Source organism: Haliotis cracherodii, unplaced genomic scaffold, assembly GCF_022045235.1.
Source record: "Haliotis cracherodii isolate W230 unplaced genomic scaffold, xgHalCrac1.p SCAF_18, whole genome shotgun sequence".
Taxonomy (NCBI): domain Eukaryota; kingdom Metazoa; phylum Mollusca; class Gastropoda; order Lepetellida; family Haliotidae; genus Haliotis; species Haliotis cracherodii.
In genome coordinates, this window is record NW_027266273.1 from 16,593,499 (window position 1) to 16,618,642 (window position 25,144).

At 40.6% G+C, this 25,144-nt stretch overlaps 1 protein-coding gene across 1 annotated transcript; it reads left to right on the forward strand.

Moving 5' to 3' along the window:
* Positions 1-5,290: 5,290 nt before the first annotated feature.
* Positions 5,291-24,629, forward strand: LOC139465817 (sialin-like). Its single transcript, XM_071247751.1, has 11 exons — positions 5,291-5,573; positions 12,216-12,363; positions 12,751-12,986; positions 14,999-15,232; positions 15,869-15,956; positions 16,721-16,816; positions 17,231-17,364; positions 18,000-18,149; positions 18,703-18,835; positions 19,656-19,897; positions 21,668-24,629. The coding sequence occupies exons 2-11, from the start codon at positions 12,225-12,227 to the stop codon at positions 21,944-21,946; spliced, it is 1,731 nt and encodes a 576-aa protein (XP_071103852.1). The 5' UTR covers positions 5,291-5,573; positions 12,216-12,224; the 3' UTR covers positions 21,947-24,629.
* Positions 24,630-25,144: the final 515 nt, after the last annotated feature.

The window sequence follows — 25,144 nt, forward strand, 5'->3', positions numbered from 1 at the left end:
AGAATGGTTCATCAAACTTGTTGGCAATTCAGATTTAGTTGTTAAATGTGTAGTACCATCTTTGAGATGGTGAACCCCAGATTTTGATCCGTAGTATTTTATCTTTTGAACCATGTTCTACACCTTGGACATGGGTGTGCGAGAATTGATTGTTCCTCCAGGATTTATTTTGTTTAAAAGTGTGTATCGCCTTGGCGCTTGTGATTTTAATGTGATTCAGGTTGTGGACGCTAGGAATTTTTCCTGGCTAATTTACAATCATTACCAAACCATATAGTTACGTATATGGGGGTTTGCAGAGGACTTCAGAATGCATTCGTCTCCAATAGCATTACATTGATCTGAAAATAGTTGTATAGCTTCAGGAACATTCCTGAAATTGTCAGGTTTTAGTGTTTCTGTACATAGTGTTTTGAATAACGACCAATTGGCCTTTGGAATTTACACCTTGTTGAAGGTGGTACATCAGCGGGATTGCTGGTAAAAGGTCACCTCCACACGGAACGACCATTCAAATTCATTTAAAATATTTGAATCTGTAAGTGAGAAATCAAGGGCAGAGTATGTGGTAGTGGTAGGATGCAGATAAGTATTAGCTCCATCATTGAACATGCATCATAAACATTGTTTGAGATAAACAAGGTTATTATTGTATCAGTACTCCCCAGTAGGGTTATATGACCGTTTATATCGCCCATGATCATGCAGGGCTTTGGGAGCTGATCATACAAAGTCGAAAGATCTAATTGACGGACAGTTGAGGAAGGTGTAAGAAACAGTGAACATAATGTAAACACTATGTTCAGAGTTACACGGGCAGCAACAGTTTGACGATTAGTGTTAAGTGGACGGAGTGTGTTAAGTGTTAAGCTATGGATTACGCCCTGCCTCACCAGGATAGAAGAACCTCCTGTAGCTTTATAACCATGAGGGGAAAACGAGTGGTAAGAACTGTACTGACGGATATCACATTTATCTGTTAGGTATGTTTCTTCGAGACAAAATGCCGATGGTTTAAAATGTTGAATCAAATAGCTTTGTTTCATGAAAATTCTTCTTAAGACCTCTGCAGTTCTATTTTATTGTGTTTCGTGGATTCATGGTGCTTCCACAGGAGCTATATCCCGCTAACGTGTGGAAGACTTTGTAGTACTCCTATAAGTGTCGTATGGGTATGGAGAAACCTTCATGTCCAGGGGACCACATTCGTTATGTACCTCTATGTGGACCTCTTAAGAAGAAGTTGCATTTGGTGGTTGTGTTTGCAGCTGCTCTTTATGTTGCTTATGTGTAAATAATTTTCTTTCTTCCTTTGTTGGTTGAACATTTTCTTATACTGGTGCAGGTACCAGTTCTGGAGTCTGAGACTCGACAGTCTTTGGTTTGGAAAGTGTCGAAGGTGTGTTTACTTGTGAAGGGAAGGGAGTGGTTGAACAGATTTGACACATGTCAGATCAGTCTGGCAGACAATAGAAGCAGTTGTAAAAACAGGATGGGTGACTGCAGCAGAGTGAGAAATAGATTCTTAAAGGAGATATTTTGTTCATGCTTAATCCTCAGTATTTATAATTCATGGTGCCACACAGGGCAGGATTTAGAAGAGGCCGCATAGTTCCCACCGCAGTTTGAACACTTCACATCTTTCCTACAGTCAGTGTTCCATGTCATTGTGGCTTCATTAGCCCTGTCCAGGCGGCATCTGCAGACCTGTCAAGGCGGCATATGTAGCTAAGTCAAGACAGATCTGAGGTTTTTTAAGGAAACATCACTGGACAACGTTACTTTGACCGATCGTTCCACCCTGTTGCACTACCGTTCTTGAAACAGTCTCCCCTGTCCCTGATTTAACAACAAGACACAAAGCCACAAAAAAAAAAAAACTTACCTTGCCAGCATAATCACCAGACTTATTACATATGAGGTCGCCCTTAAAACAGTTAGCACAGACTCTCTAATGAAAATGGCGTTGCATCCCATTTCTTGTGTTCAGACGTCTTACATCTTCTGCCCGTCGACGATATAGGGCGTGCATTGACTGACAATTGTGGCATACTGAAGGATTAAAGAGAGTTCCATGTGCATATTTCAGTCTCACCCCATCCTCCAAAAGGTAGACACAATATCTCCATTTTTGTTCTTATTCACGGCTAACTTGACAATGTAATGGTGTAATAATTCATGTCTTTTGACAATAGAAGTATATTTCCTGACACAGGTACTGACGTGCATGATATGGCCTCTTCAAATGGAAGATTTGAAATGATTACTTATAAATAAGTGTTTCACGCATACTACTTCTCATGTTCATGTCTTGATGTCAAAGATTATGGCTTTTCCTATGAAATACTCCGTATTGATGAGGATTGCCATATTGCGGTCAAGATTTTTTATTGATGAGATTTTTTTAAAAGAAGATGGAGGCTGAGTTATTTATTTACACACAATTATAAGCTGGGGTTCAACTGGAAATCAAATGGTCCGCCCCTTAGTTCTGTCCCTTTGGATAATCATTGGACTCAGACATTAAGTGAAAGAAATTCACAGATCTTTACGATCTTCCATTCAATTCACCATGAAAACGGACAAACAAGAAGTCCGTTTTTGTCTGTCACCAAAGATGACAGTACAATATTTTTTGTGTTCACAGAAAGTTGCTGGTAAGTTGCACTTCTGGGTTCCGTATGTGATAATGATGAAGCAAGCATAAACATACCTAAATGGGGTCTATAATTTGTTTGGTAGCTTTGGCAATTATACTCTATTATACTGACCCATGAAGATCCGGGGTAGAATAGACCTTCAGCAACCCATGCGTTCCGTAATAGTGCTTGTCTTAAGAGGCGACTAACGGGTGGTCAGGCTCGCTGATTTGGTTGATGCATGTCATCGTATCCCAATTGCGTTGATCGATGGTCATGATGTCAATCACTGGATTGTCTGGTCCAGACTCGATCATTTACAGACTGCCGTCATATAGCTTGAATATTGCGGCGTTAAAAAATAAACATACTCTATTATACTACATACATTGTATAATACATTGCTATTTTCAGATAAAGGCTTACATCGATTGATTTATTCATATGGGCCATTATATATTGTACAATTATATCCTGAATTATAATATCACTTAACAGGTGATTAACATAAATTATGCACATTTCTTAACGTATGAAAGCAGGGTGCCTAAAACAGATTTTGATAAGAACCAGCACACGTTTGCGTCATTTGGCTGAGGAAGGGAAATAGAAAACAGTGCAATGCGCAACAGTTATTATCAATAGAGGACTTTATCCAGTCAACATATATTCGGAGAGCCACTGACCTCACGGTGCGGTGTAACACACTGCCGAGTGCGGCGAGAATGAACACTGTCAGCAACACTTTCTAGGCGTCTCAAGTCACACCCTGGAATGAGTCGAGTTCGGTGCAAAATAAATCAAATATTTTGAATTAAATGCTTGTATAATAGCAGCGAAGAAATTTAAAGGGTGTCTTCATACATGTGTTCTATGCAATCAGGATTCAATTATTACCCTACATTCAAGGCCTCAGTTAAGCGTTTGAAAATGTTTATGGTAGACATGTGGAGGACATTTCCACATGTGAAGCATCAGTGACAAAATTCCTTATTTTGACTACATATGTTCTCGTGTTTTTTTTCCAGTGAACAATTGACTTGCCTTTGCACGTGTTTGTAACGGGTGTCACTGCTGGGGCATGATACGCTCTCCCTTTTCGCGAACAATGGTTTCATCAATTGCAACATCTTAATAACACCTGTTGGTAAGATAATGGATCTCTGAGAATTCATGTTGTTGATTCATCATCTAATCTCGAAATGATATTAATGAAAATAAATGTTCCTTCATTTACACTCAGTTTAAAACGACAAGGCGAAGCTCCGACGTTCATACAGTTTGGTCCTCACTCTATGAACGTTCACACTCCAAAAGTTGAAAGTCAATTCTCAAATAAATATAAACACGGTCACAATACATATCAGATCTGACTTGCCTTGTAGATGTTTGTAGAACATTTGAGAACATTTAATGAGGCCAATCAATATTCAACTTTCTGTGATAGCAAGACAATTACGATGAAAGTCATCATACGATGACAATTTGCCTGAAGGTATAAAAGGTTGATCATTTTATGAATACAGTGGGTTTTTTTCAAAGTATACATTTAGATACCGCAGGTATCCAGGTACTAGTATCTTCACAAATGAGGTTTGTCTGGGGATGATTCAGTGTATCATACAATGTTGTCGGTTCCGGTTTCTTCATATACGAAGTCGTTGTTTGGAAAGGTCTGACAACAAGAATAACATCATCATTTGGTACAGTGCATGAATGTTAAGTATGCGAAAATAACGCGAGCCTCCTTGGCTACTAATTACTTGCGTGTGTGTTCTATTGCGAATAAACAACCTCCACAGACACGGAACAGCTGTCTGTTTTCAACCAATGCAAGGAATGATAAGGAGGTAGAAATAATTTGTGACGCTATTACTGTTTATATGTGGGTTTGTTTTGACAAACCATTTTACATATTGCAATACAGGTTTTTTTATCAAACAAATTTACTCTACCCGTTTTCTAAACATTTTGCAAAGGAACTTTTGCCGGCCTATGAAATTGAACACATTGAGATATGCATTTTTCCCTTACATCTCCTTATTAAGATTTAGTGTTATACCAACGATTCAAACATACAAATTGATAAGATAACTGAATGGATTAAGATAATCTTATGAGTACACGTGGGGTGGAGATTGGATGTGTTATTCAATCATGTCGATGAAAGTGTGTCTAGAATTGCAACACGTTATTAATCCCTTCAGTTTTGGTGAAACATGGCACAATATTCTAAACCTCTCATAAGGATGCAGGCTTCATGAACTCCGCGCAATTCTAATTATAAACTAGGCGAAACAATTGTGACATCCCGTCTCTCCGGCCTCCACTTCCTCGGCAGTTACTATATAGAGCGTTACATTCATGGATGTAATTAGCCAATACCCTCCCGTGTCAATATGTGCCGTTACAACTTATCAAGTTTCCGAGTTACAAGATTCAATATGTGGGTCACTACTGCCGGTATAGTACTGAAAGTCCAGCCCAACAGGTTTTGTGACCAGTCAAACGTGGTCCAGCACGAGTCCCCTCTCCTCCGACAGCACGCGCTGACGACGAAGTGGGCGGGACGAGTGCGTCACTGCACGTTCAATGACGTCACGGAGCATGGCGCGTGCCGACTGTGAGCACCCCAGGGCCGAGTGACAAACACATTTCCTCCCCTTGATAGCACTAAAGTCAAACGAACCGGGCACAGCGACCTCAATTGTCCGATGCGCACAAGGATATCTGCGGCATGCTTGAACAAACATCGCGCGTCTAATTCCTGTTGTAAGCTGTAGGGTTGTTGCGCGAGTACGGCACGCAACACAACCCACAATTGACTCATAATAACTCTCGGCGTATAAAGCTGATAAGAGTCGGCAACTCCTTAATGAAGAAGCAATTTACTTCCTTTGAATATCTACCCATGGTGTCAGTGTTGTGAACAAGGTAAGACCATCATTCTCCATTATTTACCTGTGGACAGGGACTTTCACCGTTTCAAGGCCAGACAGGTGTTACGCTTTCATCTGATCTTAATGTTTATCAGACCGTGAAGAATGTGTGTATTCCACTTAGGCCAACTTTTCCTACAGATACTGAGTATACAAAACGTATGGTTCGAGTCGACTGGTAGGCTATGTGTATTTCACCGTATAGCAATGACCTGATAAACACACAACGTTCTACATGAGGTCAGGGGAATTCCTCGATCAATACAATCAATCTCGTTATAGCGCGAGTGCAGGGTTAACGTATACTAACCTATATTCACGAGGGTTGCACGTGGAGTCATTGAAGGGAGTACCGGAAACACAAATGTACACATGTCTGGACAAAAGTAATGAAATCTAGGACATGTTGAAAAGACGAAGTCCACTCATCGCCAGCACACATTGCCTGAGCAAGCATGCTAACATTTACCCTCCCGTTGGTGGTAGTTTCGGGAGGATAGACATGACCCGAACGAAACATCAGCAGTTGGCTGTATAGTCTTATTGAGTGCAGTGTTCGGTCCACATACAGCAAACTGTTTAAATCATTTCATAAACGATGGTATCAGTTGTAAGACGAGTGTGACACGTTTGGCATAGGCACAAACCTGGACGTGCAGTCGATGTATTATTTTGTGTTGAAATGGTGAGCAAAATGCGCACTAACGTGACCTTCATTTTTAGCTAATTACTCCCCTGGCGAACAAGACAAAACTGGAAACACGTGTATTGTATGCGTGTGTTTGTGTTTTTCTCTCTCTCTCTCTCTCTCTCTCTCTCTCTCTCTCTCTCTCTCTCTCTCTCTGTGTGTGTGTGTGTGTGTGTGTGTGTGTGTGTCACGGTTCTCAGATTCAAATGAACATTACTGGCAGCCACACTAACAAATTCAAAACTGGATCAATAAATCGTACGCTGTAAGCATAAATCACGCTCGCGCTCTGCTTCATGTTTTATTCATTTAATTTGATAGGTATACAGTGCCGTCAGCATCAGAGTTGATATGTACTTTAAGAACTGCAGAACTAATTTTGAACATTTGCTTCACTGGTATGTCAATATATATATATACAGACAACTCAACTGTATGGTATTATACGCACGGTTACATATATATATATATATATATATATATATATATATATATATATATATATATATTACTCATAAACTAGTTACATTATACAGAATGTACCTAGATCATGATTACCATGGTATTATATACGTAACAATGAATCACTTCACCTGTTCACTGTAGTTGTGACTTGCATGTTTATACATAACAACGGTATGTACATAGCAAGATCTGGGGTAGAAGTATTCAGCAGCTCATGCTTCCCATAAAAGGCGACTAACGGGATCGGGTGGTCAGGCTCTCTGACTTGATTGATGCATGTCATCGTATCCAAATTGCGTGGATCGATGCTCGTGATATCAATCACTGGATTGTCTGGTTCAGACTCGATTATTTACAGACCGCCGTCATATAGCTTGAATATTGCTGGGTGCAGTGTTAAACAACAAACAAATTACTCTATTATACTACATACATTGTATAATACATTGCTATTTTCAGATAAAGGCTTACATCGATTGATTTATTCACATGGGTCATTGCAACTTTATATTATACAATTATATCCTGAATTATAATATCACTTAACAGGTGATTTACATAAGCTATGCACATTTCTTAACGTATGAAAGCAGGTTGCATAAAAAAGCTTTTGATAAGAACCAGCATACGTTTGCGTCATTTGGCTGAGGAAGGGAAATAGAAAACAGTTCAATACGCAACAGTTATTATCAGAGAATCCATCTTTATCTGGTCAAGACTTGATTATCTTTAAGACCGCCGTCATATAGCTGAAATATTGCTGAGTGCGGCTTTAAACAGCAAACAAACAAACAAACAAATCACAGCATGTGACGGACGAGGAAGTCGAATGACGAGACGAATTCCCTTCCCTGTCGTCACTTGCATTTGTATGTGGGATCTTAATCCAACCAGATAATTCTATACATGCGTTTAACTGTTACCTAATACCATGATATGCACGCATGACAAGTGAATAAGTGGCGAGGCTGATACAAACGCACAGAAGGGGGGAAATGGAGACGATTGACGCACTGACTACCGAATCAGTTAAGTTACAACTATCAGATATGTTTAATGAGTTTATGATTTTGGAAATTGCATAACTATGTTTATAAGAGGCAATGGATTGTCCGATTGCAAAGTGACAACTCTTTTATAGTCAAAGTTGCTTGTGCACTTTACAAACAGGCAAAGCACGTATTGCCGCTTTCTGTGATGAGCGTCGGATAATGCGTTAAATATTACTAATGTTCTTCCGTCTCGAATCTGTAATAATCTAGGCGGAACATGGCGTTGGGTTTCCTTTGAGAGCCATCCTGTCGGGAGTGCAAGTAGTAGATATAATGTAATGCGGTAGTGTAAAGTGATAAGATTGCTCGTGTAATACAACCGATGAGTATTAAGTAGTGCCACATTCCACAGTAAAACCTCGCTTGTCCGGGTTTGGTGAGGTGAGGTGAAATGGGGTTTAACGTCGCGTCCAAAATTATTGCACTTATATAGTGACGTGCATGCACGTGTATGTGTGTGTGTGTGTGTGTGTGGCTGCTTGTACTAGTTCGGACTTATGCCGATTTATAGTACTAGCACACTGAGATACCATGCCGCAGTTTAACATGAATACCCCACTCAGACACAGTATACTGACTCCGAGCCGACCAGTCCTTGTTTTAGCCCCTTAATGCCGAGCGCCAGACAGGGTAACAACAAGTACCATCTTTTAACGTCTATTGGTATGACGCGGTTTGGGATCGAACCCCGGACCTTCCGCTCTCCGGGCGGACGCTCTACCACTAGACCACGGAGGCGGTCTCGCTTGTCCGGGACACCGTGTCTTTCGAATGCTTTATTGAAGGAAAGTGTGTATTCATTTTGAAACAATAACACCCACGGTTTGTTAATCTGGAAATATGTAAATCTGAACAATTGTCTTGTGAACGGTATTGGCTTCAGTTTATGTAGCTTGAGAGCTTGTAGCTTATTATTAACTTAAGGGCAGCAGAAACTATACCTCTCAGGTGATTTTATCAAATGTCTGATTTGCAATTAAAAATAATTATAGTTAGCATTATTATATCCAAAATATGAACTGTACTGGCGCTTAGACAGCACCCGAAGAAAACTTCTATATGGTTTTATTTTCTTAAATATGATTTAATTTAAAACTTTTAGAAATTAAAAGAAATGTTTTCGCATTATACACAATTACTGATAGGTATCTTAGATATTTTGTCTTTGGAAATCGATCAGTTTGCTTTTTGCATTATACATTTTATACGTGGAAGGGGACATATGTGGTTGCAAATTCATTTCTTACCACAGACTTCATTGAACTAATGTATTTTTATACAAAGTTATCCAGCCACATATTACTATTTCCCAACACATTCAAGATCGAGTGATGCTTAAATGGACAAAATTAAATTTAACAACATTTCTTTCAATTATCAATTACATAAAAAACGAACTCGGAATGCTTTCTTTAATTTTAGTTAGCAGTGTTGTAAAGCTGTCTTCCCTGGTGTATATTGTCGTCTTGACATATCTCGAAATGTGTTGTGATCCTTGGACACACTTAGTATTGGTCCAGGGTACAACGCACAACATCAGCCCCAACTCTGAAGCACATGTAGCACATGTGGTTTCTCCTAAGGCATTATTATTATTTACAGATTAAAATTTAAAATGCAGCAAAGAGGGTTTGAGTGATCCTGGCACAGTCAGGCTGGTCAGGCTCATCATCTGCTCAGGGCCCTCGCCACCCTTTACACGCAGTCCAGCGCATGGGACTTCTCCCAGGAAGCGCTGCCTAGTCAAACCCACCCAGAACTTTTCAGAGAATGTGAAGACTCCCCAACACTGCAGCCTTCTTCATTACCAAGATTGTCAGAAGGCCTGTATTCCTGGCAGCAAACCCAGGTACTCTCCCGTTGTCAGTCAACAGATTTTGGAGGTACCAAACCTACGGCACCGTGGACAATGGGGAGTCGGACAACTTTGTACTTGGAATGTGTGACATTCGGAACGCGATGTCTGCATATTTGCCATGTTTTTCCTCAACTTGTCAAAAGAGATAGAAAATTCAATGATATAAATGATTTCATTGGATTTATCAAAGAGGACAAGATCAGGTTTGTTGGCCTGGATATGTCTGCGGCTGTATACGGGCCTATTCCAAAGGATTTTGTATTTATCATTTTGCATGACGCCCCCAACGTATTCAGGGTCGTACCATGGATGGACCTCTGTGTCAAAACCCCAACATGGCGATGACGGTAATAAAATGATCGAGCCACTCCATCACGTCGCTTAAGATATTGCATTTGTGCCAAAGCGGGGCATTCACTGACAATGCGTTGGAAAGTCTCACTAAATTCATTACATAATCGACATTTCATATTTACATTTTAATGCAAAATTTCGAGTTTTCGAGTGGGAAGTGATTGGTCCTGAGCAGCAAAGAGAAAGCCTTCTGTTTCACTTTTCAGGCCAGCCGACCTCATCCAAGCTGAGGACTCTGCAGGGTTCCCTACCTTCTCAACACACTGCACATAAACTCGATGCAGTGGTCGTTCAGATAGCCTCTCCTTGAAAAACTTGGACTGGGCCGATTTTATATGGCGTTTGTCTTGGTTGACACTCATTTCTGCACCGACCAGCAGTACAGACCCATCAACACTGACATTGAGATTATGTCCCACATCCTTTTTCTTAAGTTTACATTTGTACTCTGCCCGAAGTTCGCCCTTGCATGGGCATTTTGGAGTTTATCCCTAATCTGCATCCCTAAGTACGTATAGGCCTGACCGTCCACGAGATGGTCAATAACTCCTCCCCCAAGTAAACTGACTGATCCTCCCTCTTCTACCTTGCCACGTTTCAAATGAAGAGTGTTGCGTTTGTCGAGTCCAAATGACATGCCGATATCATTAGAGAAGGACTCGACAAGCAGAGTCTGTGTTTTTGAGTGTGGATCCTCCATTGGCAATAAGTTCAAGGTCATCCATGTAAAGGAGGTGTGTAAGGGGTGTTGGGGATCTGTGCTGAGGAGGTCCCGGGTGATAACCTTCCTCTTTGCTGAACATAAAGCTTAAAGGATTTAGTGGCAAAGAGAAAAGCAAAGGGCTCAAAGAATATCCCTGAAATATTCCTCTTCTCCTAGAAATTATTATTATTATAACAATTATTATTATTATTATTATTATTATTATTATTATTATTATTATTACAGGGATACTCCCTAATAAGGCGTAAGGTCATGTGAACAGGAATCAACAGGATCCTGTAACTCGGCGTGCACGACGCCTGTATGTGGTATCAGCTATGCGCACATGCATGAGCTAAGGAAACCTATCATTAGTACGTCGCGCCAATATCTTCCTGTTTTGAAATATGTGAATTTAACATGATCACACGATCCATCAATCCAGCTGTCAGTATCTGCATCACATTATTAGAGATGTAGCACGTTATACAATGATATGATTGCTTGGGTTAATGCTATGCGTCAATAATCTGCTATGGTTTTAAATTTGTCGCCTGTCCTGTTAGACACGGATATAATGTCGCTATTTACATAGAGTAATATTTGACTGCGTGGTTGCCACGTGAAGTATGAATTAGGACAAATGTTTTGTTTCTCATTCGTCACCACTCGCCCTTTTCCGTAACCCAATCGGCTTGACCCGGAATGACACGACTGATCATGAGTGCTGTGTCCTTGACACGAATTCAACTTGCTGCCAATGACCGGGCCTTGTCATTGTTCAATATATATGCTTATAATATCAATCACAAGGTTGCTGGTCCAGAATCAGTTATTGACCGGCCGCCGTCATATTGCTGGTTTTAAACATCAAACAACCACATTATTAAAGAACGACAAGTACGACAGAAATAAGTATCGGGGACAGTATAAATACTGTTACGAACACATGTATATAGTGTCATGAATTATCAATATATATTCACTACATCTCTAGCGGCGGCATACGCGCCTGTATGGCAGTGATCGAGTTTGATGTTGTGAGAAGCAGATGTTTCCATATGAAGTACGCCAGTCTGCCGAGGTAGTATTTGTCGGTTACATATGAGTAGCGGTATAGTATTTCAAATTGGCAAAGAGTGGTTTGTTGCTTTGGATGATAAATACAGAGGAAACCTATGAGTACCGACCCTGTTAGTCAGGACCCCCGGGCACAGATGGTCGTCTAAGGCGCCGCAATTCGCTGTTGCATCCCTTCGGCACGCAGGAAACCTATGATTGTGGGTTTTAATCCCGGTTCGCTCCGATTATGTTCCTAGGTTTATCAGCATCATACAAAGGTTTCACCAAGGTGGTAAACGTCTGAGACCTGCATCACTTTCCTCCTACAATAAGCTGACATGCTGTGATATATTGGAATACTGTTCAAAGCGGCGTTAAAACTATTTCACCTCACTAGACTAGTTGTGGACGTGGTGAAGTTGTGTTAATTCTAAATCAGAATGCAACTTTTGCAGAGGTCAACGATGCTTCAAGAAGATGAAGAGGGTCCTGTGAAGACGGTGTATTTGCGTCAGTCAAGTTGGGACCTACACCATTACAACCAAAGACCTGTGTCAGTAGATCAAGAAAGTATCAAATCAGCGGGTATCGACCCCCGACAAGGTTAGTCTATGTCGTCGTAGCTTAATCTATTTCTTTTGTTGAACCCTGATCTTGTGCACGGCGATCGAGTGCACTAGCCATTGTACCATCGCTCTACTCTGCTGACACTCACTATTGAAATCATACAAATACAAACACCTCTTGTCAGAGAGGGTGAGTGAGTTTGGTTTAGCGCTACTTTGGAGGTATGAGATGTGTACCACTTTGGGGAACCAGATGCACAACTCTAAAATAGTTTTCAAAGCTTATGGTTGGAATCAAACCAACGCTGAGCGAACGGTTTAACACGAGGCTATATCGCCATCTCAGATATGAGATATACTAATTAACAAATGTATAGTTTCTTGTAAATCTAATTTGACATTCACGTCCACTCTTATGTTGCAGTGCCATGGTGGACGTCGAAGCGCTTCCGTTTATCTGTGCTGTGTTTCTTCGGCTTTGCGTGTCTCTATGCTCTCAGAGTGAATCTCAGTATAGCAATGGTCTGCATGGTCAGAGATGACCGTTATAACAATACTTATACCGTATCACCTGACAGCACTACGTCTAACACAACAAGTCATTACTCAAAAACAGCTGACGCACAACAATGTCCCGTTCAAGCCTCGTCGCATACGGAGGTATTTCATTTATTCACTATATTCATATTCAGTTTTATTTACGGGAAACGATTTAATTTCTTTTTTGCTGTAGTTGTCCGAATGTATTTTTATTTTCACCGCCATATTGCCTTACATGACCAATGGAACCTGTTTCTTCGGATAATCGAGGCTGGTTATTCTCTAGCGTTGATATTTTATAATATCTTCTATCATCACTATTTGATAGTGATTCATAAACACATTAATATTAAATAGTCGGAATCGTACAATCGACTTTTTTGGTTATAAATATGGAAATGGTTCCCTTTTATTTATATAACTAAATGGAATGGTTCAAATCATTTGGAAGAATGTACTAATATGACGTCAAGTTGCTAGGGACGGCAGTGCATTAACCAATCAGCTTCTCAGCACGAATTGATGGCGGGGTTTAGGAATAATCTTCATCAATCGTAGCCATGTGTGGCACGGGACCGGTTCCTCGGCTTCACGAGCTAGACTTTAATCACCAGGCTATCTCACCGCCTCGAGAGACAGGTGCACACCTGTTTGTATGGTTGTTTCTTGTTTGTTTCTTGTTTATCGCTGCACTCCACACTATTCCAGCTGAACGACATTGGTCTGCAAATGATATAATCTGAACCAGACAATACAGTGATTGACATGAGCATTGATCCACGATCGGGATTACGGAGTCTGACAACCCGACCTGTTACAAGCATGGGTTGCTGAAGACCTTCACTCAAGTAATAACCGCTTTGTGAACGCATGAGCAGGAGAAACGTCACCAGCCAACATTGTTTGTTCATAAAACAGAACAGGACCAATATCATGGCATACTCTTGTATGACATGGATTACCATCATCATTACACGTTATGCCGTGAATGAGAAGAACAAGAAATAAGTCATTCCACAGTTTGGAAGACTGGATAAGTTGTTCAGTAATCGATCGACCATCAAGAATGAAATCAACACATGAAACTTGCTTTAACCTTCAGAATGTCACATATTGTCAGTCAATATCGTCAATATCACGTCCAAACGCGACAACTTGCAGATGGTGTGAGAAGTCAGATCTCAAGAAATGGGATTCGACGCCATTTGTCTCGGAAGTCCTGCTAACCGATCCCTGTTACAAGGGCGAACTGGTCGTGCTTTAATGTGAGGGTCAAGGTGATCCCACAAGTGCCCTATAGGTGATACGTGTGTTGATCGTGCTGACCAGGGCAAGACGGCCACGTTATTGGCTTGCATGTAGTCTTGTCTTGCTGAAACAGGGTCTCGGTTTCTGTTGCAAAGACCTTGGTCAGACGGTAGGACGTCTTGAACGCAACAACGTGACGTTCGTTCTCCTCGTCGGCGGTACACACGAAATATTCCATGTTATCTGAAAAGCTGGCATCTGTTCTCGTCTGTGAACACGACTCTGTTCTGCCAGTGTCGCTGTGTTCGAGCCCATCGATGTCTGCGACGTCGGTGTTCCGGTATCAGCGTTGCGCCTCGTGGTGGTCTCTAAGCCTTGCTCTTGTATCGTGGCCTTTTTCAGCAAACCTCCCAGCGGCTCACAGGGAGGTGACTACCAGCCACCTGCCAGTCACCGTAGGAAACAGTAGCGGTGTCTCCCTTGGGGATTGGTGGCACTAGGTCTCAAGAGCCTGTCCCTCGTCTACCCCATCTGCCTGTATAAAGCAGATAGTGACTGTCATTCGTTTACAGCCAAATACGTTACTCATCATATCATACCCCCCCCCCCCCCCCCTCTCTCTCTCTCTCTCTCTCTCTCTCTCTCTCCCTCTCTCTCCACTGATCTTGGTATTGTAGCGGGTGCATGTATTAGCACCTTCTATTGATTCTCAACGATGTTGTAACAGTATCCGGAGTTTGGACACGTGTCATGTGCTCCTGAGTTTAGTTTGTCGGTAGGTGTAAGATATTGCAAGACATGCTTCTGCCAGAGTTTTTTTCGCAACCCCACTTGTGATTTGAAAAATGTAATTAATCTACAGGTTGTAATAATGTCTTTTTCAGAGAGCGGAGTTTTTTTGGGACAAGTCACTACAAGGGTTGCTACTGGGGGCGTTTTTCTGGGGCTATTTAGTCCTACAAGTACCCGGGGGGATGCTGAGCGAGAGATTTGGCGCCAAGAAGGTGATTGCTGCTGGTATGTTCCCCGTCGCCATCTTGAATATGCTGACTCCATTTGCGGCCCGTGGAAGTCCCTATCTCCTGCTGGCCGTCCGCGTCATTGTGGGCATTGGGGAGGTGAGTCCACTTTCAGAAATAATCGAAATTTCTAAATTTAACGACTTACGATAAACGACAAGTTTCAACCATGTTACATATTATCTCTGCAAGCACCAGAAAGTAATTACTCATTACAAATGGAATGCTGATTTATGTTGAGGTTGAGTGAGTGACTTTAAAGTCTCTTTGAACAGTGTTTCATTTGTATCAATTGATAGTCCAAACACGTATCGGGAAGAGGTAATACAACTCTCTGTTAACCTGTTACTAATCGTGGATGTATCGGAATTTGACCGAACAAGAAACGATATTGTAAAGCATTCGACGACGTGGGTTCAGATCCAAACAGTCATAAGTATGTGAAACCTTTATGTACGATAGGCTCAACGCTACGAATACTTTGTTGATGGGGGCCTTGTTATGTGTACTCGGGGTAGGCACCTATTTTAGCCAGTATCGAACCACATCATGTATCTTATAAATATTAAAAGAGAGAGAACCCGTTATGATGTTTCGCCCTTAGGTTACACAGTCAACATGTGCCTTTGTGTGTTTTATTCGTTGTAGAAATAACGACCTCTTCTGGTCACTTATTCCCAAGTTCATATGTTTTGTGCAGTAATGCCTGAGCTTAAATCAATCTTTCTCTCACAGTCAGTCATGTATCCGGCCTCACAGGCTCTCTGGGCAAACTGGTCACCACCTTGGGAACGGAGCAGACTCATTGGGATATCCTTGTCAGGTAAATAAAAGCAATACCATTCACAGAACTAGTCATTTGATTTGTCCGAAACAAAACACATTGAAGGTAGCTGAGAAAATATCATTTTTAGTCATAGAATGAGTAAGTCACAGCAGGACTTATAATGATAGGACGAATTAAGGAAATGGGTTTTTCATAAGTTATCCTGTATGTTGGCTTTGACACGCATTTGTTTATATATCAGATGCAATTTAACTGAACGCATAAGTAAAACTTTTACTGTATCTTGCTTATCATTTCCCATCTGTCTATGTTACGCTCCAATTATTTTATAGAATTTATTCAAAACATTTAGCTTGACTGACAAACAAACACTTACGTTTTATATGATAATTGCGTTACTGGTCAGGGCTACCGGTAGGAGAGGACAAGCTAAGCCTTTTATTGAACACATGGTGTCATCACTGACTTTAAGTGATCCATTTATATAAGTTTCATTGCTAATTTGCCTTTTACGTCCGATGTAATATGTTTCGTCAGATAATCGAGACTGATTATTCTCTGGCGTTGCAGTGTTACATTTATATTAAGTATTAGTTATTATTTTCTTATTACTGTTTTCTTCATATCTTGATAGATATTGTGTCATAGAGGAACATAAGAAAACCGGTATGCTAAAGATATGACCTGCTTCTCTTTCCAATGACACTTTATTTTAGGTTCCTCAAATTTTAGGGAGATTATAACAATGAAGACTGAGGACCCAGAGAATACGTTTATTGATACTGTGCTATTTGTTTCAGGGGGACAGTTTGGTAACGCTTTAATATTCCCGGTAGGAGGCCTGCTATGCAGTTATGGTTTTGACGGTGGATGGGCGTCTATTTTCTATGTCATAGGTAACTTTGCCTTGCTTTTGCATGTGTTTATTACTGGAGTGGACTGTGTGACAAGGTTCAATTTACCAACCCCATTTTACAGTAACATTGTAAACCGTATTGGGTGGTTGAGTGAGTGAGTAAATTTGTAGAGTTCAAAGCCGCTTTGAAAATCATTTCACGATGGGTCAGCTAACTATGGGAAGTAGTCCCGGAAGTATGTATGTACCCTCTGGAATGAATAAAAACAATTTGAAAAAAAATTAATATGCCTGTACCTCCACGAGCCCGCGTATGGTGCTGACAAACCAAACATCATTGTCTGGTATTCATCATCATACTGGCATTTCTAAGGGACACATCACTTATGAAGAGAATAGCGAATATTGACCAAGTGTATAATATTTAATGAAATCTTTTATTGTTTTTCATCAGGAAGCTTAGGGCTTTTATGGTGTGTTATCTGGACGATATTTGCTCACGATCAGCCAGATTCGACCCCCGGAATATCAGACCTGGAGAGGAAGTACATCTCAAAAAGCCTCGAAGAGAGCAAGAAACAACCAAAGGTACGGTCAGACATTTCCACCATTTCCACAGATAGCACAGGGCCTCGAAGTAACTAACAAACGGCGCAGACAAGTTCATTATGTATCAGTAGTATGATATTTAAGTCTCAAAACCCTCAAGGGATGTAACAAAGAGTCATTGTTCGATGTTTTGTAAATGTGTCGTTTACACTGCTTTTGAATTCATTCTGCTATTTGACCACGATGCTGACGTTTATATGCGTTTGAACGACGTTCATACGTTTTATCACGAGAACATATTTTTGAAATGACCTTAACAACAAGTAAGGATAAGAATTTATGGATGAACAACTTCTTTAATACAACTAAGAGCAAGACGTAAACACTGATGTAAACACTGACGGACTAATTCACATTCCTGAGAGACCATTGGGTCTTCCTAGCACGAATATACGTGTATACAGAAGCGCTGTTTCCGGTTATTTAGACACTTCAATCTTAAACTTAATTTGAAGAGACCAGAGTTTTTGACTTCGTGTCCGTGATCGAATACCTACAAACTGTCCAAGTGAACCAAACAGATGAATGCATACCCATACTTGCGGCGCTAGCTCCAAGTTACTCAGTCACTATAGGAGGTCTTAAGTTTTACATATTGCTTGTCATGTTTCCAGGCTCGAACAACTCCTTGGCGGGCTATATTTTCATCAGGCCCTGTATGGGCCATCATCATTGCTCACACCTGTGGCAACTATGGGATATACATGTTGTTGACACAGATACCCACATACATGAAGGAGGTGCTCAAATTTGATATCAAACAGGTACGTGAATATTGAAGAGTTTATAAATGTTTATGTATCTTGATATATTGTTTACACTGAACTTTTATTCTGATTGTTGGACTTTGGGTGGCCCAGTCGTCTAAGGCGTCGCAATTTGCTGTTCAGAGCTTCGTACCTTGGACACGCCAGAAACTTATGATTTTTTTTGGGTTCGAAACCCGGTTAGCCCCGATTATGTTTCTTGGTTTGTCAGCACTTTACCCGAGCTGGTAAACGTCTGAGACCTACATCATTTGGGGCTTTCCTCCAACATAGGGATGACATGCTGTGATATAACTATAATATTGTTCACTACTCACTCGACTGACTGTATACCTATACAACAAAACGCCAGTAACAAAACTGTACTACGATCATCGTATCTACTTTATGTGATATGATATATTTCTGAATACCTTCTCCCATTGGTTAACTTTTAACACGACTTCCGTTTCAAATTTTTACTAATGCCAAATGGCAGAGAAAATCGTATGAAGATCTGATAATTTAAATTTTATTAAATTCATTGTCTTCAACGCATTTTCTCTTTCAGAACGGAGTGTATTCCATGCTTCCATACCTGTGTTTCTGGGCATGCATATCGATATCAGGATTGCTTGCGGACTTTCTCATATTACGGAAAATACTCTCCGTAACTTGGACACGGAAAGTTTTGTCTCTCATAGGTAGGTGAGATGGCCATATGATTAAACGAATGCGAGTTCATAAGATATATTTTCAAGGAAATATTTCTGTGCGACAATTAATATGATAATACTTCGATTAGGCGTTTGTTTTTGATACTTTATTTGCAGACATGCTATCCTTAAATTAAAAAAAATGGAATGCAATTGACATTTTGTTATAATATTCGCCGTGTCTGTTAATATTATTTATATCGCGGGCACGGGCTCAACGTCTCGGTCCGTAACGTTAGTGGTATATACGAGAGTATATGTGTGATAAATAGTGGTTCCTAATTAATACTTGTGTACTGACGTCATTATTTACTGATCACGTTATAAAGTATTCATTTGCAATCATATTGCTTTTTCGATCACCACCCTGTCTTTTTAGTAACACGTTTAAATACAACAAGCGTAAAACAACTACCCAAACAATAATAGCCCTAACACTGGTAAATTCTAAGTATAGAAACATGGATCAAAGTAAATGTTAATAGCAACAGAAGGTAAAGAAGAGCATTTATGGATGTCAACTTCTTTATTATGAGGAACACAACGTTTCGGAGTACATACTCCTCTGCCTCATGGCAGTATTCACCCGATGAAGGAGTAAGTATAAACTCCGAAATGTTGTGTTCCTCATGATAAAGAAGTTGACATCCATAAATTCTCATTCTTCCGTGTATCACTTCTAAATGCCTTTCAAAGGCAACATAAGGATAACATATGATACGTCAGTGGGTGTAGTACAGTGAATGTCTGCTCCCCTGTTCTTACCCAATGCAGACTTACAGCTCACAAACTATTTCACATCGCACAGGAATGCTGGGGCCGGCGGTGTCGTTGATAGGCGTGGCCCACATGGACTGCACACAGCACGTCGGGGCTGTCATACTGCTGTGTGGGGCTGTGGGGTTGTGTGGTTTTCACTTCTCCGGTTACTTCATCAACCACGGCGACATCGCCCCCAACTACGCCGGCACCCTGTTCGGCATCACCAACACGGCTGCAACTGTGCCTGGAATCTTGGCCCCCTACATCGTTGGTGCTATAACTCCCAATGTAAGTGGTAGTTTCAGACAGAAAAGAAACATATAGCGTTACTAATATATTATTTCCCAAGATCATGTGCAACAGGCAAGTCAGAATTGTGACTAAGGGAGATACCACATGCATTATCGTTTCTTCGTCGTTGATGGATCAAACCCAAACGATTCTATGTCACCTGACAGGCAGAAAATTGCTAATTATTTACTGTCATCGGATGTACCTATACAACTAAATGTACGTGTATGACAAATTCGAAAACGTGTATCTCTCCCTTATGAAAATAAAAGCGACAAAGCCCTTTCCATATTCATAAGGAATATCAGTTAATAGCGGTCGGTTGTACGATTCTGACTATATCATGAGCATGTGTTTATGAATCATTATCAAATAGCGATGATAACAGGTGTTCGCGGAAAGGTGTGTGTATAACCACACGAGGTATATGCTAGTTTTATAACAGTAACTTGCCGAGGTCTAGTACCACAGCAACTAAGATTCTAGTGATGAAATATGCTCGACAAATGTCTTAAATGTCGTTCAGTGCACCTAAACAAACACACATGAAACATGCTGTGCAGAGTTGCGCCCCTTTTGCCTTTCTGTGTATTGATAAAGATGAAAACGCATGTAACTGGTATGTAACTGACCACTTGCAGATCAATCACAGAGAACAACATTGTAATCTAACTAATGTTTTCTACACATATTAATTCAAATCGCAATGATTTCTTAATGATTCAATATGTATATTCTATTACCTTCGAATGATTCCAGGGCAGACTAGCTCCCACCCCTCCGTACTCATAAGAGTGAGTGAGTAAGTTTGGTTTTACACCGCATTTAGCAATATTCCAGCAATATCACGCCGGGGACGCCATACATGAGCTTCACACATTTCTCGTAAGACCAACTAAGGGTCGGTTTCTTGAATGTGTGTCAATTCAACGATGTGCATCAGTTCTCATGCAGACAACTTTGTTGGACCGATAATCCCATATTTACAGGCAGCTTTGATATAACTGGAATATATCTGATGTAACTACCGCAAAAACAACCTTCTATGTTTCATAGACACGATCAATAGATCGTACGGACCCGACCATCTCCTGTGTGGGCCTGGGATTTTTTCATAGTGATTCATGAACACATGCAATGCCTCTACATGGTGATGCCAGATGTGAAGATGGCGAAAGTATAAATAGATTATATAGAACGTGTACCAGCAATACTGCTAAAGACGAATTGCGTTTTCTCTTTGACTGTAGTGCATATATAGAGAATCTCACCCGAGTGTCTTTTGATATCGAATATATCAACACGAGTTGATAAAAGTGGAAAAATTCCGAGGCTTGCCGAGGATTTTTGCCACTTTTATCAACGAGTGTTGATATTTGATATCAAAAGACACGAGGGTGAGATTTTATTTATCATTCAACATCATTCTTCCACCTTTTTCAATTTGTAGACAGTAATTAGCAGTGTCTTCAGTGTAAAAAGTACAGCTAACAGCTTCAGTAGCAGAGCCATTAGTGATGTCATTTGATTGTGACGTCATGGTAACCAGTGACGTCACAATGGTCTGCAAAGCATTGTGATGTAATTTCATTGCAGCGATATCTACAGTGTAGATATCGCTTGATCTCATCCAAGCGATATCTCCTGTGGGAGCCTGTTTTGGATGATAAATTATGTACAGAGATAGATTACCATATATGATGTTTATATACAACCATATAGCATAGGCAACTTAACATCAATTATAAAGTGACTGTTCTTTTTCAGAAAAGCCAAGAAGAGTGGCAAACAGCGTTCTACATATGTGCAGGAGTTTACATATTTGGTGCCCTTGTGTATCTGGTGTTTGGTTCCGGGAAGATAAGACACTGGGCCAAAGTTATTGAAAAACTCGAGGATGAGAACGTATCTCTTAGAAAACCAATTGTAAATGGACACCGTAAATCAAGGACGAGCCAGCGTGGTACGTACTTTGATAATGAAGAGAGTCACGTCACCATTGAATGTGATCCAGGAGAAAGCTACGCCGAATCTGCCATTGTATAAACTGTCTCTCTGACCAAATGACACATGACCAAATGAAGAAAATATTTTTCCTTGCAACCATGCTCGGAGTCCTTGCCCACAACATGTTGCACTATGAAATCTATATGTATATTATATTTTGTTACTATCCTTTACCAAGGTTATTGAACATACTTTTTCATGGATGTTTTTCATGCACATTATTCGGACTATTTTACGGAATAGTTTTATTTTTGCAATGTAAATGGAACAGTGTCTTATATAAATGTTTTCATACTGTTGCGCGTGAAAGACGTTTGATGAATGTTGTTTGTTTATGAAGTGCTGAAGATTTGAGATGGTCTTGAAGGGGGCACATGTTGAATTCAGGATTTTACCATGGCCTACAGAAGTATGGCTCCGGGGGACCCCTAATAATTGTTTTCAAGGGTCCCTTAAAGGACATATGTTGGCCCTGACAAGTAATGACATGGTGTTGTGTAATGTATTGTGAGATTTGATAATTACGTTATTTGCAGGACCTTTATATTTCTTGCCCAGAATTAAGTATAATGAATATTATTATGCGTCCTGCAGGATGCAATATATATTTTTTCGGCGTCCATTTTATATATTTGTGCTTACTGCACGCACATTTCTGCGTCATGTACAACCCTGAATTAAATCAATCCTTCTTTGGGAAAGCACGTTTTCAAGGCGTTCGCAGCTCTACGACTGTCTTGTGTCTATGCTGAGCAGTGGGGGTAGGTAACAGTAGTAATTGCACAACAACTGAAGTGATTCTATGTTGAATAATAATCGGATTGCTGCAACTGTTTTCAGTCGATGTTAAACATTGGGAGATAATACTGATAGTCGTGGCGAACAACTGTCATGGGTCGGCGTTACATATGGGTATTGCGATAGTCGTGGCGAACAAATGTCATGAGTTGACGTTAAAGAATGGGGATTGCGATAGCCGTGGTGAACAACTGTCATGGGTCGACGTTAAAGAATGGGGATTGCGATAGTCGTGGCGAACAACTGTCATGGGTCGACGTTAAAGAATAGGGATTGTGATAGTCATGTCGAACAACTGTCATATGGGTCGACGTTAAAGAATGGGGATTGTGATAGTTGTGGCAAACAATTGTCATGGGTCGACGTTAAAGAATAGGGATTGTGATAGTCGTGGCACACAACTGTCATAAGTCGACGTTAAAGAATGGGGATTGTGATAGTTGTGGCGAACAACTGTCATGGGTCGACGTTAAAGAATGGGGATTGCTATAGTCGTGCCGAACAACTGTCATGAGTCGACGTTAAAGAATAGGGATTGTGATAGTCGTGGCGAACAACTGTCATGGGTCGACATTAAAGAATAGGAATTGTGATAGTCGTGGCAAACAATTGTCATAAGTCGACGTTAAAGAATGGGGATTGTGATAGTTGTGGCGAACAACTGTCATGGGTCGACGTTAAAGAATAGGGATTGTGATAGTCGTGGCGAACAACTGTCATAAGTCGACGTTAAAGAATGGGGATTGCTATAGTCGTGTCGAACAACTGTCGTGAGTCGACGTTTAAAGAATGGGGATTGTGATAGTCGTGGCGAACAACTGTCATGGGTCGACGGTAAAGAATGGGGATTGCTATAGTCGTGTCGAACAGCTGTCATAAGTCGATGCTTTTAGATTATGATTTTCAATAGTCGTGGCGCACAAATGCCAATAATCGAAGTTAAACACTGGGAATGACAATAGTCGTGTCGAACAACTGTTATGAGTCGATGTTAAACAAATGGAATTGCGATTGTCGTGGCGAACAACTGTCGATGTTAACAAAGCGATCAAACTTTTTCCCATTTTGAGAAATGTCTGCTGAAAGCAGAATCGGTTTTATGATTCTTACTATTTCATAACATGTTCACTCATGCTAGTTCTAAGATTGCAATAAGTCTATGATAAATATCGGGAGTTAGGGGTCGTTTGAAATTCACGATGTTAGCTCCTCGATTGCGAAAGTCAATGTTAAGCGATGGGAGAGGACCAAAGTCGAGAAAATATGTACAAGGTTCTTACATTAAGATTAGCCGTAGAGCGGCATTCTCTTTGTTGAGTATTCCAAGGCATGCGTCCCCATGACGTGTGATTATGTAGCCTGTAACAGTATTATGCGTACCAACTTCCAACCAATACTTTCATGGCAATAATGACAAAACTAGGCTTCCTGATTGGTCAAGGCTGTTAACCGTTTATCCAGAAGCAAGTGTACAACTGTTTTTAAAGCTGTTTATATTCACCAATTGTAACAATGTAGTGCTTCGTGCTAATATATGTCCATGTACATGCTTTCTGACTTTCTACCACGGGACGATGTGTCTCACGTGCCTGTTAAATGCTCCTATGCACAATTATTGATGAGATTATATGGTTGTCTCTGAACGTGCCTAATAGCAGTGAAACTGCGCAGCATTCCTACCAGATATGCGATAGTAAAGTTCCAGTAATGTTTACTTGCTAGCTACCGACACTAAGGACATCGGTAGTCCGCTTGGGGTCTAGCCTCGTATGTATGAAGCCTTATGTCGGGAAGGTGCTATTTGTCCAAGAAACCTTTGTATTGTATTGCTCCCAGAGCGTATGTGTGGTTTGAGTGGTGTTATATACTTTAGATATGAGTGTTATGAAGACAGAGACTTGAAATAAAAAAGTATTTTCTTGAAGCGTCATTTCACTATTAACCGCAACACAACAGTAAATAATATAACTGTAATATTTGGTGAAAAAGATGCCAGGATTAGTCAGGATTCCGGTATAGAATATGTCCACAGCACCGTATGCTTGTGGCAAGAGGGCCCTGAGTGGATCAGGAGGTCAGGTTTGGTGACGTGAGTGTCCTCGTACCCCGAAGGCGTTGGATGATGCTCATTATATCATTCACTCGTTTGTCTGGCCCAGACACGGTTCTTAACAGGCCGCTGTCATCTAGATGGGATAACATGCTGATGTGGGATCGTTCAGGACTCCGAGGGTGTCCATTGTTTATTGCGATTGCTGGCTATTGGTCTGGTCCTTTACGATTATTGAGTTGGACACGTATTTATTTTCAGTCGATTTAGTTATGTGGTAGCCTCGTTGCAAATACGATCATCATAATTGTCAGTTGATATGATATTCTAGATGGGGGCCTGGGATTTGTTTTTAAAAATTATTTGTTCCCTAAAAGAAAAAAACGTTC

Excerpts from the sequence above, each read along its gene's own strand:
- LOC139465817 (XM_071247751.1), top strand. The coding sequence starts at position 12,225 with ATGCTTCAAGAAGATGAAGAGGGTCCTGTGAAGACGGTGTATTTGCGT. Across the intron at positions 15,233-15,868 it reads TCATTGTGGGCATTGGGGAG|TCAGTCATGTATCCGGCCTC; the intron begins GTGAGTCCACTT and ends TTTCTCTCACAG. Across the intron at positions 18,150-18,702 it reads TCAAATTTGATATCAAACAG|AACGGAGTGTATTCCATGCT; the intron begins GTACGTGAATAT and ends TTTCTCTTTCAG.